Here is a 22,636-nt window from a genome sequence, read left to right on the forward strand (position 1 = left end):
TCATTTTGCACTTGCTAAACATGTGTTTTCCTCACTTGAAACTAGAAAAGGGCTTGAACTATAAATCCCAAGATCAAAAAAAATCCCCCAAACTTTGAAGAGTTTAGATCTAAATCGGAGATCAACGTGGAACATTATACAAGCCATTATCTGAAAGGAGAAAAACAACATGTTACAGGACTTGAAATGCCAGCAGCTTTTCCACAGTGCTCCAAATCTCTTTTGAATTATAAAACTTTAGCTTCTCCATCACTCTGGGACGCATTGACTAGAGATGACAATGCTCTGATGGACCAAAATGCCTTCCCTGCTAAACTGAAGGCTCCCAAATCTTCAGAGCTAAACTGAAGGCTCCCAAAATCTGCAGAGCTATGGTTCATTCAGCTGGTTTGGGAGCTCTTCATCTCATCTTCAGCACCCAAAACTTCCTCCATGTTTTTTTGGCTTCTTCGTTTCTAAATAAATTTTGTAGATGCTCTACAGGAAAGGGGGCTTCCAAATGGAGCCACCTGCTGATGGCCAGGCTGACAAGTTCAAAGCCAGGCACTCCTCAGTGACCTTTCCAGGGTTGCTTTGCATGGGAGAATTACAGGATTTCCTTCTTGCCTCTTTAGGCTCTATACTCATCATGGTACAGACTCTTCATTAAAACTTATACAATACATAGCAGCATGGTTTCCTGAGTTTGGCAAAGTTTTCTGTGGATACATCTTCTAGATAAACTTCAGCACTTCAGGAAGAAGCTGCATTTTTACACCATGACCTGAAAATGCTGACTTTCCCCTCGTTTCTTCATCCATTCCCAACAGTGACAGTGTGAGAAAAAGCTCTTTTTTTGCTACAAATGCAGGAGGTGGATGCTCTGCCTCACAACACAAAATAAACCATCCATTAGGAAGGGTTTCAGCACGTCCTTAAGCTTATTTGCTTGTTGGTTTTTGGTTTGTTTTTTTTTTTTTCTTTTGTGACCAAAATCACATATAAATGAGAGCACACACACACAGACATAGAAACAAATCATTTGGGAATTCAGAGCAAAAGCTTTCCAATGTCATGCAAAAGGGCCAGAATTGTCCCAGAATTTTGAATCTGGGTTAGAGGAATTGATTTTTGTCATCAGGAAAATGCTTTACAGGAGCATCACTTAAATCTCTGCACTGTGTAACAGCTACCTCCACGGGCTCCAGGAGCATATGGTCTGCTTCAAGGAAGCAAGCCCCTTCCACAGTCACTGGGAGCCCACATTATCATGTGTAATGAGGGAAAAATCAAGCACAAGTCACAGCTGGCTCAGGATCATGCTGGTGCTTGCATCTGCTACTAGCAGCTTCCTCAGCTCACATTATGCATGCTCCTCATGAGCAAAATCTGAGGTGCCCTTAGGTGCATCTGAAGGAACATTCTGCTGAAGACATGACACTAGACATGTTGGCTTGTCCTTGGCCTGAAAGGGCACATAAAATCCTCTCAAGTCTGCTCAGCTCTAATAGACCTAATTTAATCTTCAACTTGATCAAAAAAGGTCCACTAAAGAAATGTCTACGTCAACTTTGGCATGTTCTGGATCAAATCCCTTCTGTTATTTACCTTTCCCAGCTCCTACAGCAATGCACAGAAAGTCACCTCCTTCTCTGATATAAATGCTCCAAACTGTGCCTAACTTAAAAAAACCCTATCATTCGTATTTTAAGTCTCCACAGATGTCTCCAATGGCAATTATTTAAGTGTGCCCATGTTTTACTTATTATATCACCACATTAACTACTTAGGCCTAGTCTTACAATTGAGATGGCATTTCCATTCCAAAATTCTTCTGGGTGAAATTATAGGAGATTGGGGAAGGGAAATTACATGCAATTACCAAGAATGGCTACTTAGAATCTCTTGATTATTATTTTTAAAGAACATTTTGTAAAAAATTTATTCAGCTGGACATTAGTTAAGTTGACCACATCCAGGAAAAAAAAAAAAAAAAAAGTGGTTTGCATCCAGTGTTATGGTTTGAGGGTCAATCTTCCCATTTTCCTATGGTTTCTGGGTTTTCTAGCTCCACAGCTTCAGAGCACATATCCCAGGAGATGCGCAAGTGTGGAAGAACAACTCAAAACAGGAGCTGCTGGATATTCAAGGTGTGGAGATCCCCACAGCTATGACTGAGGCCCAGAGCTCACAGATCTTTGCTTGAATAAGGACGTTGCTCCTCAACGACAACACACCAAGTGACAGATCTCAACTGTTAAACATTTTGTTCTGTATCACATGGTTTGCACTATATAGTTGGATGATGTCAAATGGCTCAACCACACAGCCCCAGAGCCAGTACTTCAAAAACTTACTGTCTTCTCAACCAAATCTTTTATTAGGAGCCTCATTGGGACTTCAACTGCAAAATAATTTGCATCCTTCCATCCCTTGGCACTCAAATGCCTTGAGAGGAGGATTTTGCTGGTTTGTGCAACGGTTGGAAGGGGTTTTTTGCAACAATCTTTGCAAACAAAGATTTTACCTGAAATGGTCTCAAAGGTACCTTCCAAAAATCTACCCCATTGAACAAAGAAATCTCAGGAAATCTATACTCACAGAAAAGCCTGTCTGCTCACATGCTTTTCCTGCAATATTTCCTTGGAAATACAGCTTCTCATTCACAGTCTCTGCCTCGCACTCCCTTCACTCTCTTCCTCCCATATCTTTGTTCCTCCAGCACAACTCGTACTAAATGTCAGGTCCAAAACCAATGGGTTAGTCACAGCAGCGGCTGCAATGTTATCCTGCGAACTGTGACCAGAATTGCAAGCAGCAGAAGGCGAAGCCATGGGGTCTCAACTGCTCATCTTAAGCTCTCTGAGCATCCTGAATGGAGCTTGAGTACCATCAAAATGCGCCTTCCTCGCAGGAGGTTGGGAGCCACAGCAGAAATTGGTTCTGTCAGTCAACTATGGCAGCTCAGCATTACTGCAAGGAGTTTTGCTCCATCAGCCTTTGCCAAAGATGAACGCTTTTGCTGTGCAAAGGGCTTGGGTTTTGATCTATATAGACATGATCTCACATATGGCTTAACACTTAAAAAAAATGTTAAAAAATACAGGTCTACATGGATCTGGAAAATCAAAGCTTCCTCAGTTTCTGATGCAACCTGTCTTTTTGGTCACTGCCCATAGTGTGGCACAAACCTCATGGGGACATACTCCATCCTGCCAAGAGGGATAAATTTCAGTTCCCAAAGCTGCCCAGTACAAAAACAAGTGGTTCCAGATTAATGGTTGTGCGGAAAAAAAAAAAAAAAAAAAAAAAAAGAAAAGCACTTTTACTCCCTTTCATGGCAAAAGAAGCTGAGAAATGCCCCATTGCATGCACCTATGTCCGACTCCACCACCCCATGCAAAGGCGCATCAGTGTCCAAGTTTGAGCAGATACTCAGCTCATTTAGCAGCCCTACCTGCTAACTTCAATAGTCAGCTTTATTCCCCCGACCACCCTCGCTTTTACCTCCCTACTGTGTCTTATTTGCTCTTCACTTGCGTGGTCCAGCTGTGAACGAATCAATTGGCTACAGTCCTGCTGTTCTCAAGGAAAAATCAAGTCTCTCAGGATTTTTTTTTTAAAGGACTGCAAAGGCAGGGAGCAGAGAGTTAATACATATCCCGATCTCCTCCTGGCCATTTGTTGTGACAGTCAAACATAAAACAACAGCACCAGCACACCCAAGCCCCAGCTTTGCCAATAGCCTGAGCTGGAGTAGCATTTCAATCTCCGCACATAAATCTGTCCAGCAATCCATTGCAGAAGTGTGCAAGCCTTGCTGCCCACGTGGGGCCAGATTCCAGAGCACTTCTGGCTAGTTCTGTCCTTCAAGCAGCAGCAAACTGGGTGCTGAAGGCTTCCAAAACTCAAAAGATGCTTGCTTGCATTCAGAAATGACCATCATGCTCTGCTGGATAATCAAAACCTCAGCTGGGGTCCCCATAACACCTACAGCTGTGATGGTAGAGGATGGCTGATTCCTCAAGCTGTAGGATCAGGAGAAAGCCAGAACGTGCTCTCTGCCTTGAAAACCCAGATGAGCACCATAAGGGCAGGATGAAACAAATCATTCTTTGATATTCAAGCATCTTCCAAACAGGAGAACAGGTATCAGGAGAAAACAAACAGATCCGAGTACAGTGCTGTGTACAAAAATGAACTAATATCAAGCTTGACTGAAAAAGTTGATTAAATTAGTTTAATTTAAAAGCCCAAACAAACCCTGAAGGAGGTTCTTTGTTTATTGCTTTTTACCGACAGCATGCGTTACTGAAGAAGCACCATGTGGGCATGAAATATTTATTCATTAAATCTTTCATAAAGCTCCACACTATTGGTTTCACTCAGGATATATTTATAACTTGTCAAAGTCCACGAAAATCACTGCTTGTCTTTCCCCCACCTCCTCCCCCTCCAGACTGTTTATAAAAGGATTAGGCTTTCAGTTTTCATTGCAATAAGACTGATCCTCAGCTCCACTGTTGCTCGTACACAAGGTGCTGCTGCTTTATTCATAACAGGATAGTTGTAGTTAAAATAGTTCACCCGTCCCTGTACCACTCAAAAGGGACCGTTACAGCACTGCTTCACCGTGTTCCTGCTATGGGAATGGCAACATCATTCATTTACGGAGGAAGGTACCATAGACTGGTAGCAATACATGGAAATCAAAATCAGGACAGACAGTCCACCCAAGCAAGGGAAAAACAGTTAGCACATTCATTTCAGTATCGGTATGTCTGAGTCATTTGTTATCAAACCTCACTCCATTGGTGAAACCCTTTCTTGAACCCTTCCTTGGCTGTCAGCCAACCTACAGATTAAACCCATGCTCCAAGTTGGGTTAATAACACACTAGCGTAAACAGTGCTATATTATCCTCAGTGTTAGCTGTAAAACTGTGTAATACTGTTTTACTAGGTTTACTGACTATATAGCTCAGTCCAGTACAGGAATGCGGGTAAGTTATACTTATAAATGAAAGTACTTTCTGCCCATAAGCGTGCAAAAAATCCAGGATTTGCATTAGGACGGTGCAGGGACAATTGCATCAGTGAAACTGTCACCTCTCTAAGAAGTTGCACTGATACCTAATCTGGGTGCGAGCCAAATCTAATTTCCTCAAATAATCCTGAGCAACAAAAAAAAAAAAAAAGCACCCTAAAATGGATGCTGAGCAGGCACTTTAGGTGCACTGCAGGGTCCCGCGCAGTTTCGGTGGCCGCAGTCACTCCGTGCATCCCTGCCTCATTGGACCATGGGCTGTCTGGTCAGGCTTGCTCCTGTTTCCCTTACTCCATTTGTTTGTGAGAATAAATAAATATAAATACAGCATAAGCAGATGTCGTTGTCCCTGGAAACTAGGCTTGCTGGATATGTTTCTGCTGAAACAGCTTCTTAGTGGAAAATTAGGTTTTGATTAAAGTGTGTTCTTTTCTTGCTTTTCATAAGCAGAGCCTACTTCATGTCTAAGCTTTGGGATTATTTTTTTTTACTGGAAACCTAAACCATCTTGCATGGCTTTGGTTTTTCAAGTGTTTGATCCTCAGCAAGCACTGGGTTGCCCAGGCACAAGAGCACCTCGTGGGGCACTGAGGAGAAGACATCTCAGGATGCCTGCAGGAGGAGAGACCAGACCCTCATGAGAGGAAGTCAAACCCAGGCAAAAGGGCAAGGAGGGACCAGCATCCACATGTGCATCCCGTAAGGCACTGCCACAACTCAAGACAACATTTTGGGTATTTAATGCCAGAAACAACTATCCTGACATTTTTGAGGGGAAAAACAATGAATTTTTCCAAAGGAAAATAGTGATGAGAACAAAGCAGAGACTTCACATTTATGGCTTCTGTGAAGAGGAAAAACACCTTTTCTAAGCCAGTTCCACCAAAAACTCAATAGAGAAGCACAAAGAGTGACCCCAGCTGATGAGGCTTCAGCCGAGGGGAAATCTTCCCCTTAGAAGAGAGCCCGACAGTACCCCATGGTCATGAACCTAAACCACAGGGTCATTGCAGAGCCAAGGCTGGAAGCCTCATGGCAGGTACATTCCCTAAGGACCACTTCCACTGCACTCCCAAAAAAACTTGAAACAAAAGGACCTATGTTTAACCAAGCATTGATTTTTTTCCCCTCAATACCCTCCATCACTCACAGCGGTCTCAGCTAAAGCTACAGCAGCACACACCTTGCATTTCCCACTCACACAGCATTTCTTTGTCTGAGTTTCATAACAGAAACACCAGGATAAATCATTTACTCCCAAGTCCACCTTACAAGCCTGCCAGCATCTCATCCCTACAAGGTTTTCTGCAACTATGTCTCTAGATCTGATAAATTATATTGAAAGGAAAATCAAAATGGAAAAGGTTGACCTCAAGCCCATCAGACCTGGGGATGCTCAGAAATTCTGGATTTGATAAAGTCTACAACTCAAACTTTTTGCAAAGCCTGTCCCACTGGCCAGGCTGTGGCACATTTCCACGGTAGCTCAACAATTACTTATATTCCCAAAAGACATGGGGGGGGGGGGCTATTACACTCAGTTTACCCCAAAAGGAACCCACTTGGCAATATTAAACCTTTCAAAAGTACCTAAAGCCAGCAGCACATGCAAAAGAGTTTCAGTTTCACACAGTAGGGAAAAGACCATTTTCCCTACCAAGACAACATTATCCTGATGCTGCACAAGCAAAGACTAACTCTTGAATTTTCACATCCCAGACTGAACCATCTGAGTCATGTCGAGGAAGGGAAGGAAAAACTCCCGTGGGTGCTATAATGAAAATATTTTCTTCTTGGGAGCAAGTCTGCAAGGGGCTGCATGGGGCTGGTGGGGAGATGCTGAGCCACGATATGCTCCAGCGATTTCCAGCTGCTGCAAGAGGCATCAGAATCAACTGACATGGCTCCTGATAGGGCAAATTTCAACCCAAACACCCCTGGCTCTTCAGCCAAAGCCAGCACTATTTTTATCCCCCCTCCTCTCTTCCCATTCGCCATCATTAGGAGAACAAAGAAAAGAAAAAGCTATTTTTTTTATATGCTCGTTAAGTATAATCTGCTAAATGTTCTATGCCAATGCATAAAGCTGCCTACTATGCTAATAGAATATTTAATTGACATTTATTTGCTGACTAGTTATTTATGCTAACGTCATCCCTGCATAATCAATAGTCTGCTAAAGTGGACTTGAAAAGCACACATAAAACACTGTACTAGGAGTCATTTGCAGTATTTAAAATAAAGAAATTCTGCAATCTATTTACATTATGTTAGTCTAAACTTGGTTTTGATGGAATAAGAGGATAAGGATTGAGCAAATAAGATATAAAATTAAAAAAATCTATATACTATTTCAGAAATATCCACAGTCTTTGACAGTACAACCTGCCAGAGAAGATTTCCAAGTTTCATTTTACTTGGCTCGAGGGTCCAGTTCTTAGCTGATGTAAAACAGCATAAGTTCAGCGAATGCCTACTGATTTTCTCCAGCCTCAAGCTCTTAGGAAGTAATATTTCAGGTGAGCCTTCAGTGAAAGAGCTAAACCGGCGCCAGATCTGCTCTCAATTATACTAGTGGAAAAGCAAACTCATCTCAGGTAAGTCAGTGGAGGCGAGCCAACCCCTCACAAAGATAAAAGAAGTCCACCCTGCCCATCTGATCCCTCTACCTGCACTATTATCACAGACCTGCAGGCATAGTTTAAGTTTTATTTCCTCTGGGATGAGATTACCAGGGGAAAGTTGGCTTTGGTTTAAAAAAAAAATAAAAATATCTGTGATCACATTTTCTGAGAGAGAAGCTCTGGAGGCCTCCAGCTATTTTCAGAAACATTATCTCTGTGTCACCCTATGAAGAACACAGGACAAGCTTTGCGGACACAAGCAACTTCCAAGAACGATGCTGAAATGCAAGTGCATGGGCCACATCTCCACCACCACCCCCGGCTGTGCCCCTCAAAAAAAGCCCCCTGTGCACTTCAGGAGTCTTGAATGACACCAAACCCACACCCCGAGCAGAAAGTGACTTCTCAAGGCTTGCTCTTGTCTTTGCTCCTGTCTCACCATCTTCCCTTACTGTTTCTGTTCCCAACCCGTGCACCCCATTTTCTCTCAATCCCACTACTTTCTGCTGTAGCCCAGCCCCTGTTCTAACCACTACATCCATCAATGATTTCACCTGAGCACTAACAAAATGTGAAAATTGGCTCAAAGTTAAATTATTTCTTCAATCTATCTATTCATCTATCTGACATCTTGCACACCAATTGCCTGTGCAACACAGCCGACCACATTTTGACTATGCAGAATCCAGTGAGTCCTCATGCCATAAGTTTTGACATCGCCAACAAGATCCACTTCTCCACTCCCTTACACCAGTGATCTCAAAAAGCAGGATCTGGGTCTGTGATAGATTCAGATAATCATATAAAAAAAACTCACAACAAGTTGTCATTTGAAGGCAACCCGGTTTGCTGTGGCACAAGTTTTATCTCCCTTTTCACCCATGCTCCGCGCAGAATCAGACCCAGCACTTGGAATCTGAGTGGAATTTCCCTCCTTTGGCCTGGATTTAGGGTAAAAGTGTCCTGGTTTCAGCTGGGATAGAGTAAATTTTCTTTCTAGTAGTTGGCAGAGTGCTGTGGTTTGGATTCAGTATGAGAATAATGTTGATAACACACTGATGTTTTCAGTTGTTGCTAGGTAGTTTTAATGTCTACACTAAGTCAAGGACTTTTCAGCTTCCCATGCCCTGCCAGGTGGGCAAGAAGCTGGGAGAGCACAGCCAGGACAGCTGACCCAGACTGGCCAAAGGGACATTCCATACCACATAATGTCATGCTCCATAGATAACTGGGGAAGCTAGCAGGGAGGTGGGATCGCTGCTCAGAAACAGACTGGGCATCAGGTTGGGTTTTTTTTCCTTTCTACATGTGGTGAGCAATTGCATTTGCGCATCACTTGTTCTGTGGGTGGTATTATTATTATCATCATAATCTTCCTTTGTTTTTCTATTAAACTATCTCAACCCATGAGTTTTTTTCCATTCTCCTCCCCATCCCCTTTAGTGGGGAAGAGTGAAGCGAGCAGCTGCGTGGTACTTAGTTACCAGCTGGGGTTAAACCATGACAAAAAGTTAACCTGACCTGAGACACACATGAAAACCCATTTCAAATAGCAACCAAATGATGATGTTTGCCTTCACAGAAAGCCTGGGCAAACAAAATGCTTTATGTCCACCACTCCTAGTGGCATATTTGATGGTGAAGCTTGACGAAACTCAGGACCATGCAACAAGGACTCATTTCTCCCCAGGATCAGACTTCTGAGCTTTAATCCTCCTTATATTGGTGTAACAGAGAAGTAAAAGCTGCTTTCCTACACATAATCACAGTATGATTGATCATCTTGATCACCAAATCCAGGTATAGATGGTGTGCAGAGGTTTTACCATCTGTACCAGCTCATTGTAAAATCAAAATATAGACCTGGTTCTCTCCCCATTGTATTTCTCTACATCTTCGATCTCCTCCATCTCCTGGCTTACACAGTGAGCAGACTCAAACTCACCGCACGGATCTGCACACAGAAATGCCCTATTTGAATTTCCATCTGTCAATAACATTAAAGCAGAACCACTGCGGCAATTACAAGTGTACACAATAATCTTGTCGTCCAGTGTCTTTAGCGCATCCCACAATGCATTAAGATAGTGCCAGGAGAGATTCAGCTCTGTTGGCTCAGCTGTAAATCTGCAATCTGTACAAAAACAACCAAGTGTCAATCAAAAGACGTTCCTGCTCTCCACGTGGTTCACAATGCATAATTTAGCTACTACGCTTGTCAGGTTCTCCACGCTGCTCTTCTACCCGATGGTAAATGTGTTCATGAACCCAACTGTCATCAACAAAAGAAAACAGCACATGGAAATAACAGGCTAAAGGAGGCAAGAGACCTCTTTTCCTTTCACAGTTAAAGGAATTACTAGTAAGGGAAAGTTTAGTTAGACTTTAATTTTTAATGCTCAATGGGTAAAACATCCCAAGGGACGGAGGATATTGAAAAACAACCACATCAGCTCTGTGCTGCAGAGGATAGTGCTTGGGTAAGGCATAGGAGGGGATAAAGACTGTCCCTGGTTCCATGCAGGCTAATATAATGGGGAAATTTAAACTAACTGATGGAAAGTCTAACATCCTAACCCTACAGTGCAGACAACAAATCCTACTATACCACCACAGCCTTGCCACTGTCTATGAACTTTGAAGCAGGTTGTCCTTCCTCATCTGAATTACAATTGCTGAGGGGCCTTGTCAGAAAGGATGAAAATTTCACATTCAACTATGTCAGGCAGTAGCTACCCACTGGTCTACACCACAGTTAATATGCAATAAAATAGAAGTCTCTGTCCCAGGACGTGACTTTAGAGCTGATCAGTGCCAAAGCTACAGACCATAAGGACAGCTTCACACTTGCCTCAGCTAGTTCATGAATAAACATCCAATTCATTCAAATGAGTTCTATATTAACTAATTTAAATAATTTTCATTTTGCTTTGAATGGTAAACAGATCTATTCTGCCAGGATAGTTGAGTTTGCAATTCAAATTACACACCGATTTGTAATGAGAAAAATATAATTAATGGCAAAGCTTGAAGTAACTACAATTTTACTCCTTTGATTTCCTGCAGGGAAGGAGGGGGTGGAGGGTGAAGCTCGCAGGCACATACGCACTCACATCGTCCTTTCATACGCCAGTACATTTTATTGCAAACTCAAGTATTTGGCTTGAGCAGTCCTCTTCCTGTGCATTGCACCATAATGTCATAGGAGGACGTAACATGACTTGACATTATATTCGCAGGCCCCATGATGCAATACTAATGTCACCCAATAAATAATCATGTAACAGTCTGTAAATTAAATGACTTTCTTCTATTGGGATCATAAACAATAATTATTTGGCAGCTGCCCCTTAAAAGCTCTGTTTGTGCTGAACATTAAATCAAGCTCTATTGATTTGCTAAACTGATCCAGCCCATTTTTTTCACATCTCTCTCTCATCTAATAAAATTCTCTGTCTTATCACCCTGTACCATTCTTGTCTGGTATCACATTTATAAGACAAGCGCCGATCAGTCCGATCTGATTCGTAAGCAGAAACAGAGCATTGTCCCAGTGCTGGTATTTTGCCTATTAAACAAGTCCTTCTTGGCAGATCTACTTCTTAACCAAAGCCTTCAGCTCCTGATTAAAATCAAATCCTAATGACAGATAACTGGCCCTGGCCATGGTGTTGGCATGGTCTTGCCAACAGATATCCTTGTTGTAACCAAGATGTGCAGAATCAGGCCCTTAGAAAACAGGTCCATGCCATTTGAAGCTGGTTTTCGTTTCTTCCAAAGGTTTGACAACAAAATAGCATGTAACGCTAAAAAGGCAAAAAACCTCCACAGAGTTCATAGAGAACATCACTTTCTCTATAACCGATGCAAAGTCTGATCCTGCAAGCTTCACCAGCTAAAACTCAGCACTGCAATGAAGTTTGGCTTGTTAAGATACATTCATTGATCAGCAAAGCAATTAAGCACAGGACAAACTCCAGACATCTGCATACAGTAAGCCTAGTACTCACAAGCTACTTTTTAAAACTGGTCAGAGCTCAGCTCTCCCCACAGAAGACAAGGGGCACTGTTGAAAATTCAGCTTCTACCCTGTGGTGTCCCAGTGGGACACAATCTTTTGAAAACCCACCTTTGACCACAGGCTGAACCCTGTGGGCAGACACCCAGAGGAGCTCTGCAATTTATGAGCGCTTTTAAGACCTCTCTCTTTTCCAGGTAAGAGAAGTCCTGAAGGCTGAAATCCTCCTGGGCATTTCAGATGTCTCATTCCAAAACAGAACTCAAGCTCTTAAATGCTTAAATCTCTTTTGAAATTATAACCTATGCATTTAATTTATTCTTTCGGAAAACTATACTAAGACATATTCAATAGAGTTTATTCACTGAGAACGGGAGGGGGGAAAACAAAAAAAACAAAAACAAAACAGGGAAGTTGCCCAAATTTAAGACCCTGGTACACAGTTACATCACTCAGTCAGATGAGAAAGGAGGTATGACGCACTGCACATTTGCAGTCATTCAAGCAAGACAATTCACAGCCACAAGCCAAAGAGCAGATTCCAACATTTCCATGAAAAGCAGTTGCCTCCAGTTATAAAACAATCTTTATTTTCTGTTACAATAGTCGATAAGATCTCTTACCCCTTGACCCTGGCATTTTGAGATTTAGTTTATGGCACTGTACACCTTTCTGGTAACATTGATTATAATCCACGTAATACAAGGTACTTTAAGAGACCAATAAAATAAAATACCTAACCCTTCTCACATCAGTTTGATTTACTAGCGCTAAGCCAACAGACTTCTCAGCCATATTTGTCTTCCAAGACTTCAATCCTTTGTTTATTCAAAAGACACAGACCAGAACAAAAAGATAAGTTTAGTTCATATTTCAGCACACACAAGGCAGGAACGAATCCACTTCAGCTCTGATTCAAAGATTGTGCCCACAGCTCACTTCTGTGGGAATTCAGGCAACACCTACACCAGGAGAAATCACACACGGCACACAAATGGCACATACACTGTTTTCAGTGGGTACATGCAACAGAAAGTAAAAGAATAACTTCAGCAGCAGAATCCCTAAATGAGAGTTTTCTTAAATGCATGCACAAGCTGGAGGCTAAATATTCATCTCTTCTTCCCTTGATCCAGGAAAAAATGGGATATGTGGCGGGAATACGTATAAGTAACAGTGACAAGTATGCGTCTGCTTGGAGCTACACAGTAGTAAGGATACACAGCTGTTCCATTGCTGCACACAGCCAAAAAAACACCATTTTTTCTTACACACTGAGGATCAAATTGTATTATTAACAAACTCTTCCACACATGTCATTCAGTAACATACAGCTCTTGTATTCAGCTTTTGTGCACCTAAGAGCTGATAATCCAGACATGTCCTACCCTATAAAAACTAAATTTTGCTACCTTTAATCATGTGCATCTATCATTAGCATTAAAAGCTGCAAAAATCTGGCAATGGAACGTTTTAAACTTTCAGGGCAAGACACTTGAGTGCACAGCCAACTTCTGGTTTTGGTTACACTCAAACTGATCTTATTTTACTTTATTCTCACTCTGAATTTCACCCTTCCTTCCTACAAGGACAAGACAATTTTCTCCCCTATCTGAAAATCACAGCTTTACAATTTAGCAGTAAGTTTCCTTAAGACAGCTTCCTATAGAAGAGCACTTTCTGTTGTTATCAACTAGGGCAAAAACGCCTTTGCTAGAGACTGACTGGCAAACTGAATCACCCATTGACCCATGGGGACCTAACCCTGACTGCATCACCCACCACCAGCTGAGGATCTGCAGTACTCATTCCAGACCAACTGGAAGTCTGGAGATTAACCACCAGCCCAACACTAGAGTGTGGCCCTAACAAAACACACAGAACTCACCATCTGGAGGCATCAGGACCTTGTTATTCTGTGTACACCAGCCAACGGGGTGAAGATCTGCTGTCATCACGTCACACCAGAAATCTGCCCTGCGGTCATCTCCATAGCCACAGTAACGAAGCAGTAAGAGCTGTCCACATGTTGTAATGATCGTAGCCACCCAATATGTGTCTGGATTGCTCTTGTTGGCCACTTCTAATTTCATTCCTGGTTGGAAACTGCTTTGAAGGCTGATTTCAACCTTACAAAATGAGAAAGGCATGGTGTTACCTTTTCTTCTTTGCACGAAGACACCCTCCCCAGCTAAGCAAGATAATCCTGCCCTTAAAGAGCAGCTCTGGGATAGGACATGAGTTGACCATGCTCCAACCACCTCCTTCACAATCTGTCTGGGAAAGACCATTCCTACTTCACTGGCATATACCACATCATGCAAAGTCCCACGTGCTCCAAAGAGGCCCTTCAGCAGCGGTAACCTCAGCTGCACTACATCTAAGAGAGGACTGGTACCCATCTTTACATCGTAAATCTCACTAATGCCTGGGAGAAAGGCAGTATAACTCGAATGAGGTTGTATTCCCCACTGCACAGCTCCATCAGGCAAATCACAGGACACATGCAAGGTAGAAAGACAGGTACTAAGCACCTCTAGAACTTAAGTTGAACTGTAATAATTAGTCACATAACAACACTGAAGCACCTCCTGAGGCTTGACAAGCATCAAGGGCTGAATGCTGTACCAGGCAGACCAAGTAAAGCATCTCCATTAAATCCATCCACAGCAGCTCAAGACTCAACTGCTTCGCTCTCCCAGAACCCTAGTAAATAAGGTATGACCCATTGCTGAAAGAAGCAAATGGTTTGGGTCACTGTCCTGCCACCTGATGGAGATGTCACTTCTATTTATCTCACCAGTGACAGGTCACACGTAACTTGCCTTAGGACACTGGAGATGCCAGTGCATCTCTTCAAGGACACTGCAGGGACTGCTGTTAAATACTAGGACCTGCTGTGGGCACATCGTAATGTATCTTCCGAGGGCCAGTGGGATGTCTCTAGCTGCTGTTGATAAAGAACATGCGAATGCCAGTTCACTGGTTCAGGTGGAGCTTTGTCTTCAGAAAACCATCCAAAATGTAGCCTGCTACTCCCTATGAGATGCTTAAGGACAGGTTCTTACAGGTTTCTTAGTACCTTATCTCCTGCTGAAACCAGAGAGATTATAAAGTCTGGTTTAAGCTCATCTCTATTAACTTCTCATTTAAATGACAGGTTAAAATGCCTCTTTTACTTACAAAGATAAATATAATATTGCCTGCTTGGCCACCTGAAGACTTCTCAGACTTAGGGATGCCAAGTTGCAGAGAAAACACAGAGCTCCTTTGGGATGTCTGTAGTACTCCCTCACTCATCCCACTCCAGCTTATAACACGAGTGCTGCCCAGCCAAAGCCATTTATTATTTGCAGGTTACAACACTCCACGTGCCTTTACCTGTGCGGGCACTTCCATCAGCATCAATGCCTGGAGTCACAGAATAGCTGAGGTTGGAAGGAACCTCTGGAGATTGTCTAAGATTGAAGAAGGTCTGTGACGTTCACTACTTTACTTAGTTGTAAGATTGGATCTTAGTTCTTCTGATGCTAAGGGTCGTCATTAATAATGCAGGATACGTATTCATATGTATTTTTTCTCTTTGTGCTCAAAAATACCAAAGTGGTATTCTAGACACAAGGGACTTGGGACTGGAAATCACAAAGAGAGGGGAATCAGACAGACAGCTAGTATAATCTTCTCTGACAGCTTTCAAGTTCTTAGCCAACCCAATTTTTTTGAGGATCAAGCTCCAGGTTGTGAAGCAGAGCCACTAAGGACGGTTTCCAGCACTAACTTGCCTCACATCGACAGTCCCAGGATTGAGATGCTGTGAGACACCAGAATCAGCAGGATCAGCAGGATGAGGTGGGCATCTCCACACACCTAATGACATCCTTAAGGGCTTCATGAAGCCCAAAACTTTCACCTGTATCTGGTATTTGGGTCAGGACCCAGAGTAGAACCCTGGAACAAAATGGTCTTTCCAGACTGCTGTTGGACCAAGAATAAACTCTACCATAAAAGTTTGGCATTTCCCTGTAATTCTCCAGCGTAGAGAATTACAGTCCTTCACCCTGCAATACTGTACTGTTGTTAAAATGGAAGCAAAATAGGAGGTGGAAGATTGTATTATTTTTTTCAGATGTAGATGGAAGAGAGGTTTTTCATCACTGCATCTCCTTACCCCTTCGAAACAAGTCAAGAAACTACCTGGAGATAAAAGTGGTTTAATGGCACGAATGCAGTCATCCAAACAGAGACTTCTCTTAAAGTAGCAACAGGTTCTTCAGGAAGCTCTCTCACAACTACACTGTTCCCAAAGGACATCTCCACTACCAAACAGCTCAGTGTAAAGCAGCCCACACCATCACAACTAAACCCCCTTTCTTCATGCTGAAGATATGCACATCCTCCAGAGCACACAGACCAGCCAAGTGAAGCTGGAGGAAGAAGAGCTGCCAATCAATGAGTAGAACGGGCTACAGTTCTGATGGGTCAGCTAGGAGGATGAGCAGCACCATCCTCGGGGAACTTGCAGCTGAGGACAGAGAACCACTATGATTTTTCATGGTTTGACTCAAATGAAGGCATCACAACACCCTCCCACTAGACCTCAACATCTCTGACAGCATAGTCTTGTGGTCAAATGACAAAGATGTCCCAGAAAAATCTACGGATGAGGCCACGCCCTTGACTATGCTGAAGAACTCATACATCAGATTTACATCACACATGTGGAGCTGAATAAGGTTAAAGAAGCTGAAGAGGTTAAACAACTGGTAGCGGATGGAGAACCTGGTTGCAGACAACAATATCCTTGACTGTGTTGGGCTCTGCTTGGAAACAGAGTCCTTTTTATAAAGCATGCTCTGATCTTCTTCATCAGTCAAGATATTAGAGATTTCAAATGCTATTTGCACTAACGTGGACCAGAGCCACAGACCATGCTGTAACTATCATGCTTGTCTATATGAGCCATGTTCACCCAGGAAAAGCATCACCTAGCAAGTACTTGTTTCTCATGCTCCTGAGACATCATCTCCAGGCAGGAGGCTGAGAGATGGTTTCCTATGGGCCATGCTGGGCTTTAGTGCTGAGTGACTCTGCTAGTCAGTAAATCATGCATTAAGAGGACAGCTTTGGAGAAATAAGGCATTCTTGTGAGATGAATCTCTATAGGTTGGGATGAAGAGCAACAAATAAATAAGGAGAAGGAAAAATAGATTAAGAGAAAAAAATGAGTGCATTATAAGCAAAAGTAGAGCACTACAAGCCCTCAAAAATGGAAAATTTGAACACAAGGCAGTGGCATAGAGCGCTCTGAGCTGTGGATGCAGATGATACAAACACACCAAGTTCACCTAACACCAGCTGGGGGGCATTTCTACACAGGTTGCTCCATGCAGAGAGAGACAATTTCTCCCCAAAATGGCCAGACTCCACTTCAGTTCTCCAGGGACCCCCTGAAAACCAGAAGAGGGAACTCACGGAACACCAGCAAAGCTCAGACGAAGCACGTACGTGTTTGAAGGAAGTGTGGGGAGCAGCGCTGGCTCCTGTTTCCTCCAGGAACTCGTCCCAGTTGAAGTCTGCATCCTCAATGCTGGACCCTTCATCTGTTAAAAAGAAAAAAAAAAAAAAGAAAAGGAAAGGAAAAAAAGCAGCCTAAAACACAGCCAAAGAAGGCAAAAGTTGTGACAAAGAGTTCAGGGTGAGAACAGCAACCAGTATAAACATTAACACAAGGGAAAACAGAAAGCTTGTTTTAAAGATCTGCACTTATCTGTTTTGACCAGCTCTTTCAGCAGATTTTGGGACTTCAGCAACCGACACTCTGAGACCAGAAATGACTGCTTTCATGGCAGTGGGGGAACAAACCCATCATACTGCAACAGGCACTTGTGCTCTTTTATTTTGTATTTGATGACTCTCACACTGCAAGGGAAGTTGCTGCCTGTTTGTTATCACAACAGTGCAATGGTCTTGCCCGTGCCCCAAAATCAGGTCACCCAGCACTGTTAATTGCAGCACTGCCCTAGTGATAATATTAGAAGCTGCTTCCGTTGGCTGAGCAGTGTGTAGACCAAACACCCCAACCCTTGGGGCTGGGGAGCCCTAGTTTCAGTCCTGCCACCCTTTCTCTCCCTTCTCAGCATTCCTCCACCCAGGAATTTCAGCTGAGACCCCCATGCCTCTCTCTTTCCCCAAGACTACAGCTGCTTTCCCCCAAATCCCCCAGCACCCCAGACCACTATTGCCTTCTTGGTCCCTGCACCTGTCCTTGCCCCATTTCAGATTTGGGGCTCTACATCATGCCTCTCCCATGCACACCACTGTCCCACACAATCCTTCCCCACGGCAAACAACTTGACATTATTACTCTTTTTTTTTTTTTTTTTTATAACTGCACTGAGTAGAGCAGAGCTGAGGCCTCAAACCATTGCTGAAACACATACAGCAATAATTAAAAATAAATCTTCTTTCACTTACAGAAAATCAGCCAAATCTGATTGTTTTCATTTTGTTCCCAAGCAATCTCGCAAACCCAGTTTCATTCCCAGAGCAAAAATATTTACAGTCTAGCAATGAGCTCTTTGCAATAAGCATTTATCAGGCAAACTCTGCAAGACCCTTACCTGCCCAAACATTCATCAGGGTGGTCATGATGTAATTAAAGTGACTCATGACAAACTGAATTAAGAAACCTCCCCAGACAGTTTTATGAAGAAAACGGCAGGGTTAATTTATTGCAATTATTGCTACAGGTCTCCAGTTTTCAGGACCAGAAAATTATGTTGTGCAATGGGAATATCTCATTATTAAAAGGGGAAGACATAGGTTTTTATTTGCTGCCTAAGGAGCCAGACGTAGATAGGTGAGGGGGAAAAGGTGGATCAGAAGAGGGTTTTTGAGACAGAGCTGGTGGAGGGTAAAGATCCATCTGGGAGTTCAAAGAGGAGTGCTGAGCTGTCATCACTGTTAAACACTTTGCACACTCCTGCATCCAAGTCTAAGGTCTGACTCCTTGCCTTATACTCAATTAACCTGCTTAAATACAAAGATGTAAATCAACATTTACTCCCATGATAAAACAGCTACCAGATGACTTTTCAACTCAGCAAGACAAGAAATAACCCAACTCCATGACTGCAACCTGAAAATAGACAAATGCAGTGCAGAATAAGGGATGGGCCTTGTTTTGTTTCTTGCAATCATTGCAAAAATCCCCAGGCATAGAAGGTGACTCTGTTTGAGATATTTGACCCAAAATGAGGGGTTTGCTCATACTTGACTGAAAGATAAGACACAGCTTAACCACAAGGCAGGAGCTTGGTGCAAATAGTGCTAACAGTTTCCCTCATCTCTATCATGTAGGCAGGCAACTTAGATGATCAGGGAAATTTTTCAGCTTTAATGTCTGCAACCTCGTGGAGTTAATGTTTTAGAGAAGAGCCAGGTCCAGAAATTTCAAAGGCTGAGTCTCTAAAATAAAGTCTCTTAGTCCACAAGTCAATGGGCAGATATGGTTATCCATCTCAGGCTTAAAATTACTCCGATGCTTAAGCAACCTTCCACCCTGAGCACAACTAATCCCCAACCCACTAGAAGTCAGCGACGTCTGACATGAAAAGCAAAAGGTGAAAAGGTAAAAGTGCATCCTCTCTGCCTGGTTGCTCCCCACTTCTGCATCCAACTGTGCTTGTGGTGTTGGGATGGGCTGCTCAACAACCTTATTGACATCTTCACCTCAGGACAGTTAACATGGACAAGTCATTTCCAGGTCAGCCCTGGGGTCTCTTGTCTTCTGCTCAGATACTTCTACTTCAGAGCATGAGGCATTTCCCTCAGCCCACGATGCTCTCTATATCTTCTCGGGTTTTACTACTGCTTTTTACTCTAGCCTGCTGGGTGAGTCCAGACAACTACCTCCTTTTCTCCAGCCTTCCTCACCAGTCTTACGGGAAGGAGTCATTCCACAGAGCAGTGGGAGCAGGGATTTTTAGACAGTTCAGTATATAAACTCCAGCCCTTGCAGGGAGCACTGTCCCCAGGGCAACAAAGTCTTCTCCAGAACTTGCCCACAGCACGTTAATTATGTTAGCATTAGAGATGCTAGTTACAGATGCAACAAGTCCTCCTGTACTTCCTAACCTTATTACCCGTGACCTACTCTGCCCCAAGCCAACAGAGAGAGACTCACTGGCCTCACTGTTCCCACAGTCCCACCGGCAGGTTTATTCACATGCACCGCAGCAAAACTCACAACAGCACCTGTTTAAAAAAAAAATCACCCAGATCACTCTTTTCTAAACCCAAATAGAGAAGCTTTAAGGCCCCAGGGGTAGGCAGTGTGAGAGCTGCAGCCTTCCCTCCCTGTCAATTCTTTTCTCTCCAACACATCACAAGTCTGACTCCTCTACCGTGTTTTATCTGCAGACTTTATCAGGAAATTACTTTTACAAGGTCTGTAAAAATAATGTCAGAGTACTCATTTATCATGGCATCAGTGTTTTATTTTGCTTCGTTTTATCACAAAGGATTCTGAAGGGACTGTAAGTCTCCAAAATGTTTTTTAATGGACTTTGTTCCCTTCTAGTAATCTGGCAGGGGGGCATCCGGAGCAGAGGCAGCACGGCCCAGGGATGAGACCAGCCCAAGGGACCCAACCCCATCTGTGCATGTAACGCGCCTGTACACAAATCTCCACATCCATCAGAAAAGCCCTACTGATGAGGAGAAGAGGACACCTCTTGCTGACATCTCTCAACTGCCTGGAGATCCCCCGATTAAAATGCAGATAGAGAAATGCAAAGTCTCTCTTAATATACAGCAACGAAGACTGTGCCCACTTGAGAAGCGGTTATCACAAAGCTGATCAGTTCATTGCTCCTCAAGTCACGCGCTCCAAGAACAAAGTCCTGGCTCTGCTGGAGAGCTGCAAAACCCCAGGTGCCAGCATTTCACAGAGCGCCCTGCGAGATGACAAATTTGGCATTAGGCCTATTTTACATATCAGCTGCCTTTCCAATTATTGGTACTTAGGCCCAGTGCTCTTTCTTAATGAAAGAGTCAAGGCTGGCTAGCCGACAATACAGTGATGTATAAACAAGCCCAGGACGGCAAATAAAATCAACAAGTCATTATCTGTGAGCCTCTCAATGGCTTTAAAGTGCTTACGCACTGACACTATAAAAACGCAACTGTTCCAGCTGTTAACAGCCTCCTGGGATGCTTGACTATGGGAAATAAAGGGGATAAAAGATCCAAAATCCGTGGCTCCAGAAACACAGATTTTTTTTCCCAGGCTTCACTGAAGGAGAACATATTTGTGGCAAATTGTTTAGCCATCTTATTTATAGGCACACAGATACATTCATGACTTTTTGCGTGAACAGACAATTTAAATGCTTTAATAGTTCACACACCAAGCGAGCATTGGGGGGAAACCTGATCAACCAAAAACCTCCTGTGTGGCCTTGGGACAGTCACCCAGATCCATACTCCCAAAGAAATTTAGGCAACACAGGTCAGTTCTTCTCATTCCAAAACCAATGTCTATGGTTGGTCAACTGATTCTCATCCTAGAAGCACCTACCTCTCTCCCATGGATATAAATGGATCCAATGGTGACTAGATTAGGCTGCAGGTGTCCACTCTGGAAATAACTGAATTATCCCTCAAGAGAGGGATCTGCATCATGTGAGCAACAAGGATTGAGATGTTCCCCACTGCCCCCCGCCAAGGTTAGTTTTCTTCATCCTCATTGGGGACAAACAGGCAGCTCCAGGTAGCAACTCAGTGCACTTTTCCTGTATGCTTTGCCTCCTCATGGATGCCTAGAGAAATCCATTAGGTAGAGGGCAACCATCTATGATCCTCCACCAGGTAAGTTCCTATTATCCAAGTATTTCTGGTTCAGAGTTTTTCTTGAGACAAACATGGTTTCTAAGCAGTTAGAAAGCTGCATCTTTCTTCCATAAGCACGTCCAATTTCCTTTTGAAGCCATCTGAAACAACCAGAACCTCTGCATGTGCCATGGAAAAAAACCCCAAAACTTTGGCTAGGCTAACAATGCCACAGCACAGGAAAGTTTGCATCTCTCTGTGTCCCACTTAACATGCAGATTTTAAGAACCCAGTTGAATCTATAAGCATCATGGCAAGACCAATTGGCGTAGCCCACACCTCAAACACATTTTCAGTGCAATACAGCCAGTTTACATTTTTTCTAAGACATCCCTCTCATGTTCCCTACTCCTGCTGACCTCTTGAAAGCCCACCTGCATTTCCATCTCAACTGCACAAGCTAAGAGCTTGCTAAGAGCTTGCCTAGGTGGGCACTGGCAACCTGCAGGCCAAATGTGCCACCCTTGTTTGTTATTGTCATGGCAAAAGTTGTTAAAGATGGTTGCATTGCACAAGGGGTTGTGCAAGACATCCTCACCTTAAAAAGCTTACAAAGTCACCTCAAGGACCACAGCTCCTAGTTTAACTGGCATGGTCTTAGACTGCTGTGAGTCTTCCCCCCACAACTCATTACTGAACATAGCAAAGACTCAAAGGCTGGTCACAGCTTTCCAATGCTTGGTGTCCAGGGAAATAGGAAAATCATGGAGTCACTACAAGAAGTGAAGAAACTAAAGGCTGGGTGGCAAATTTTCTGAGGGAGAAACAGTGAAAAGCACACCAAAGACACAGCTCTGCAAAGGACTTCAGCACAGCACTGACCAATAAAGCACAGACAGCACCACCGGAGAGAAAAGATGCAAAAGACACTGACAGTAAAGTATGCAGAGTTTTTAAGCAGTCACCCCAACACTGCTACTGCTGCATTCGAGTCATTTTGAATCAGTGATTCACCACTGGTGAGGATACCTATTTCCATGGAAGTAGACTTTAGGCAGCCCCTTAGGAGGCCTAACTGGAAGTACAGATTTTCATCTGCCATTTACATCTTAGGATCCTTCTGTCAAGAATAGCTCTT

The 22,636-nt window shown here is 43.3% G+C and overlaps 1 protein-coding gene across 3 annotated transcripts in view; it reads right to left on the reverse strand.

The window, feature by feature from the left end:
• Positions 1 to 22,636, reverse strand: part of SFMBT2 (Scm like with four mbt domains 2) — a 115,306-nt gene that overhangs the window by 76,274 nt on the left and 16,396 nt on the right. For 2 of the 3 annotated variants that reach the window (XM_075760773.1, XM_075760693.1), the window contains exons 3-4: positions 17,173 to 17,267; positions 13,556 to 13,796 (exon numbers count right to left, since the gene is read on the reverse strand). In XM_075760773.1, coding sequence (XP_075616888.1) covers positions 13,556 to 13,796; positions 17,173 to 17,267 — 336 coding nt within the window. Of the gene's footprint in view, positions 1 to 13,555; positions 13,797 to 17,172; positions 17,268 to 22,636 lie in introns of those variants that run through there. The other variant, XM_075760858.1, reaches the window with a different exon arrangement.

The sequence above is a fragment of the Balearica regulorum genome, chromosome 1 (assembly GCF_011004875.1).
Source record: "Balearica regulorum gibbericeps isolate bBalReg1 chromosome 1, bBalReg1.pri, whole genome shotgun sequence".
Classification (NCBI taxonomy): Eukaryota; Metazoa; Chordata; class Aves; order Gruiformes; family Gruidae; genus Balearica; species Balearica regulorum.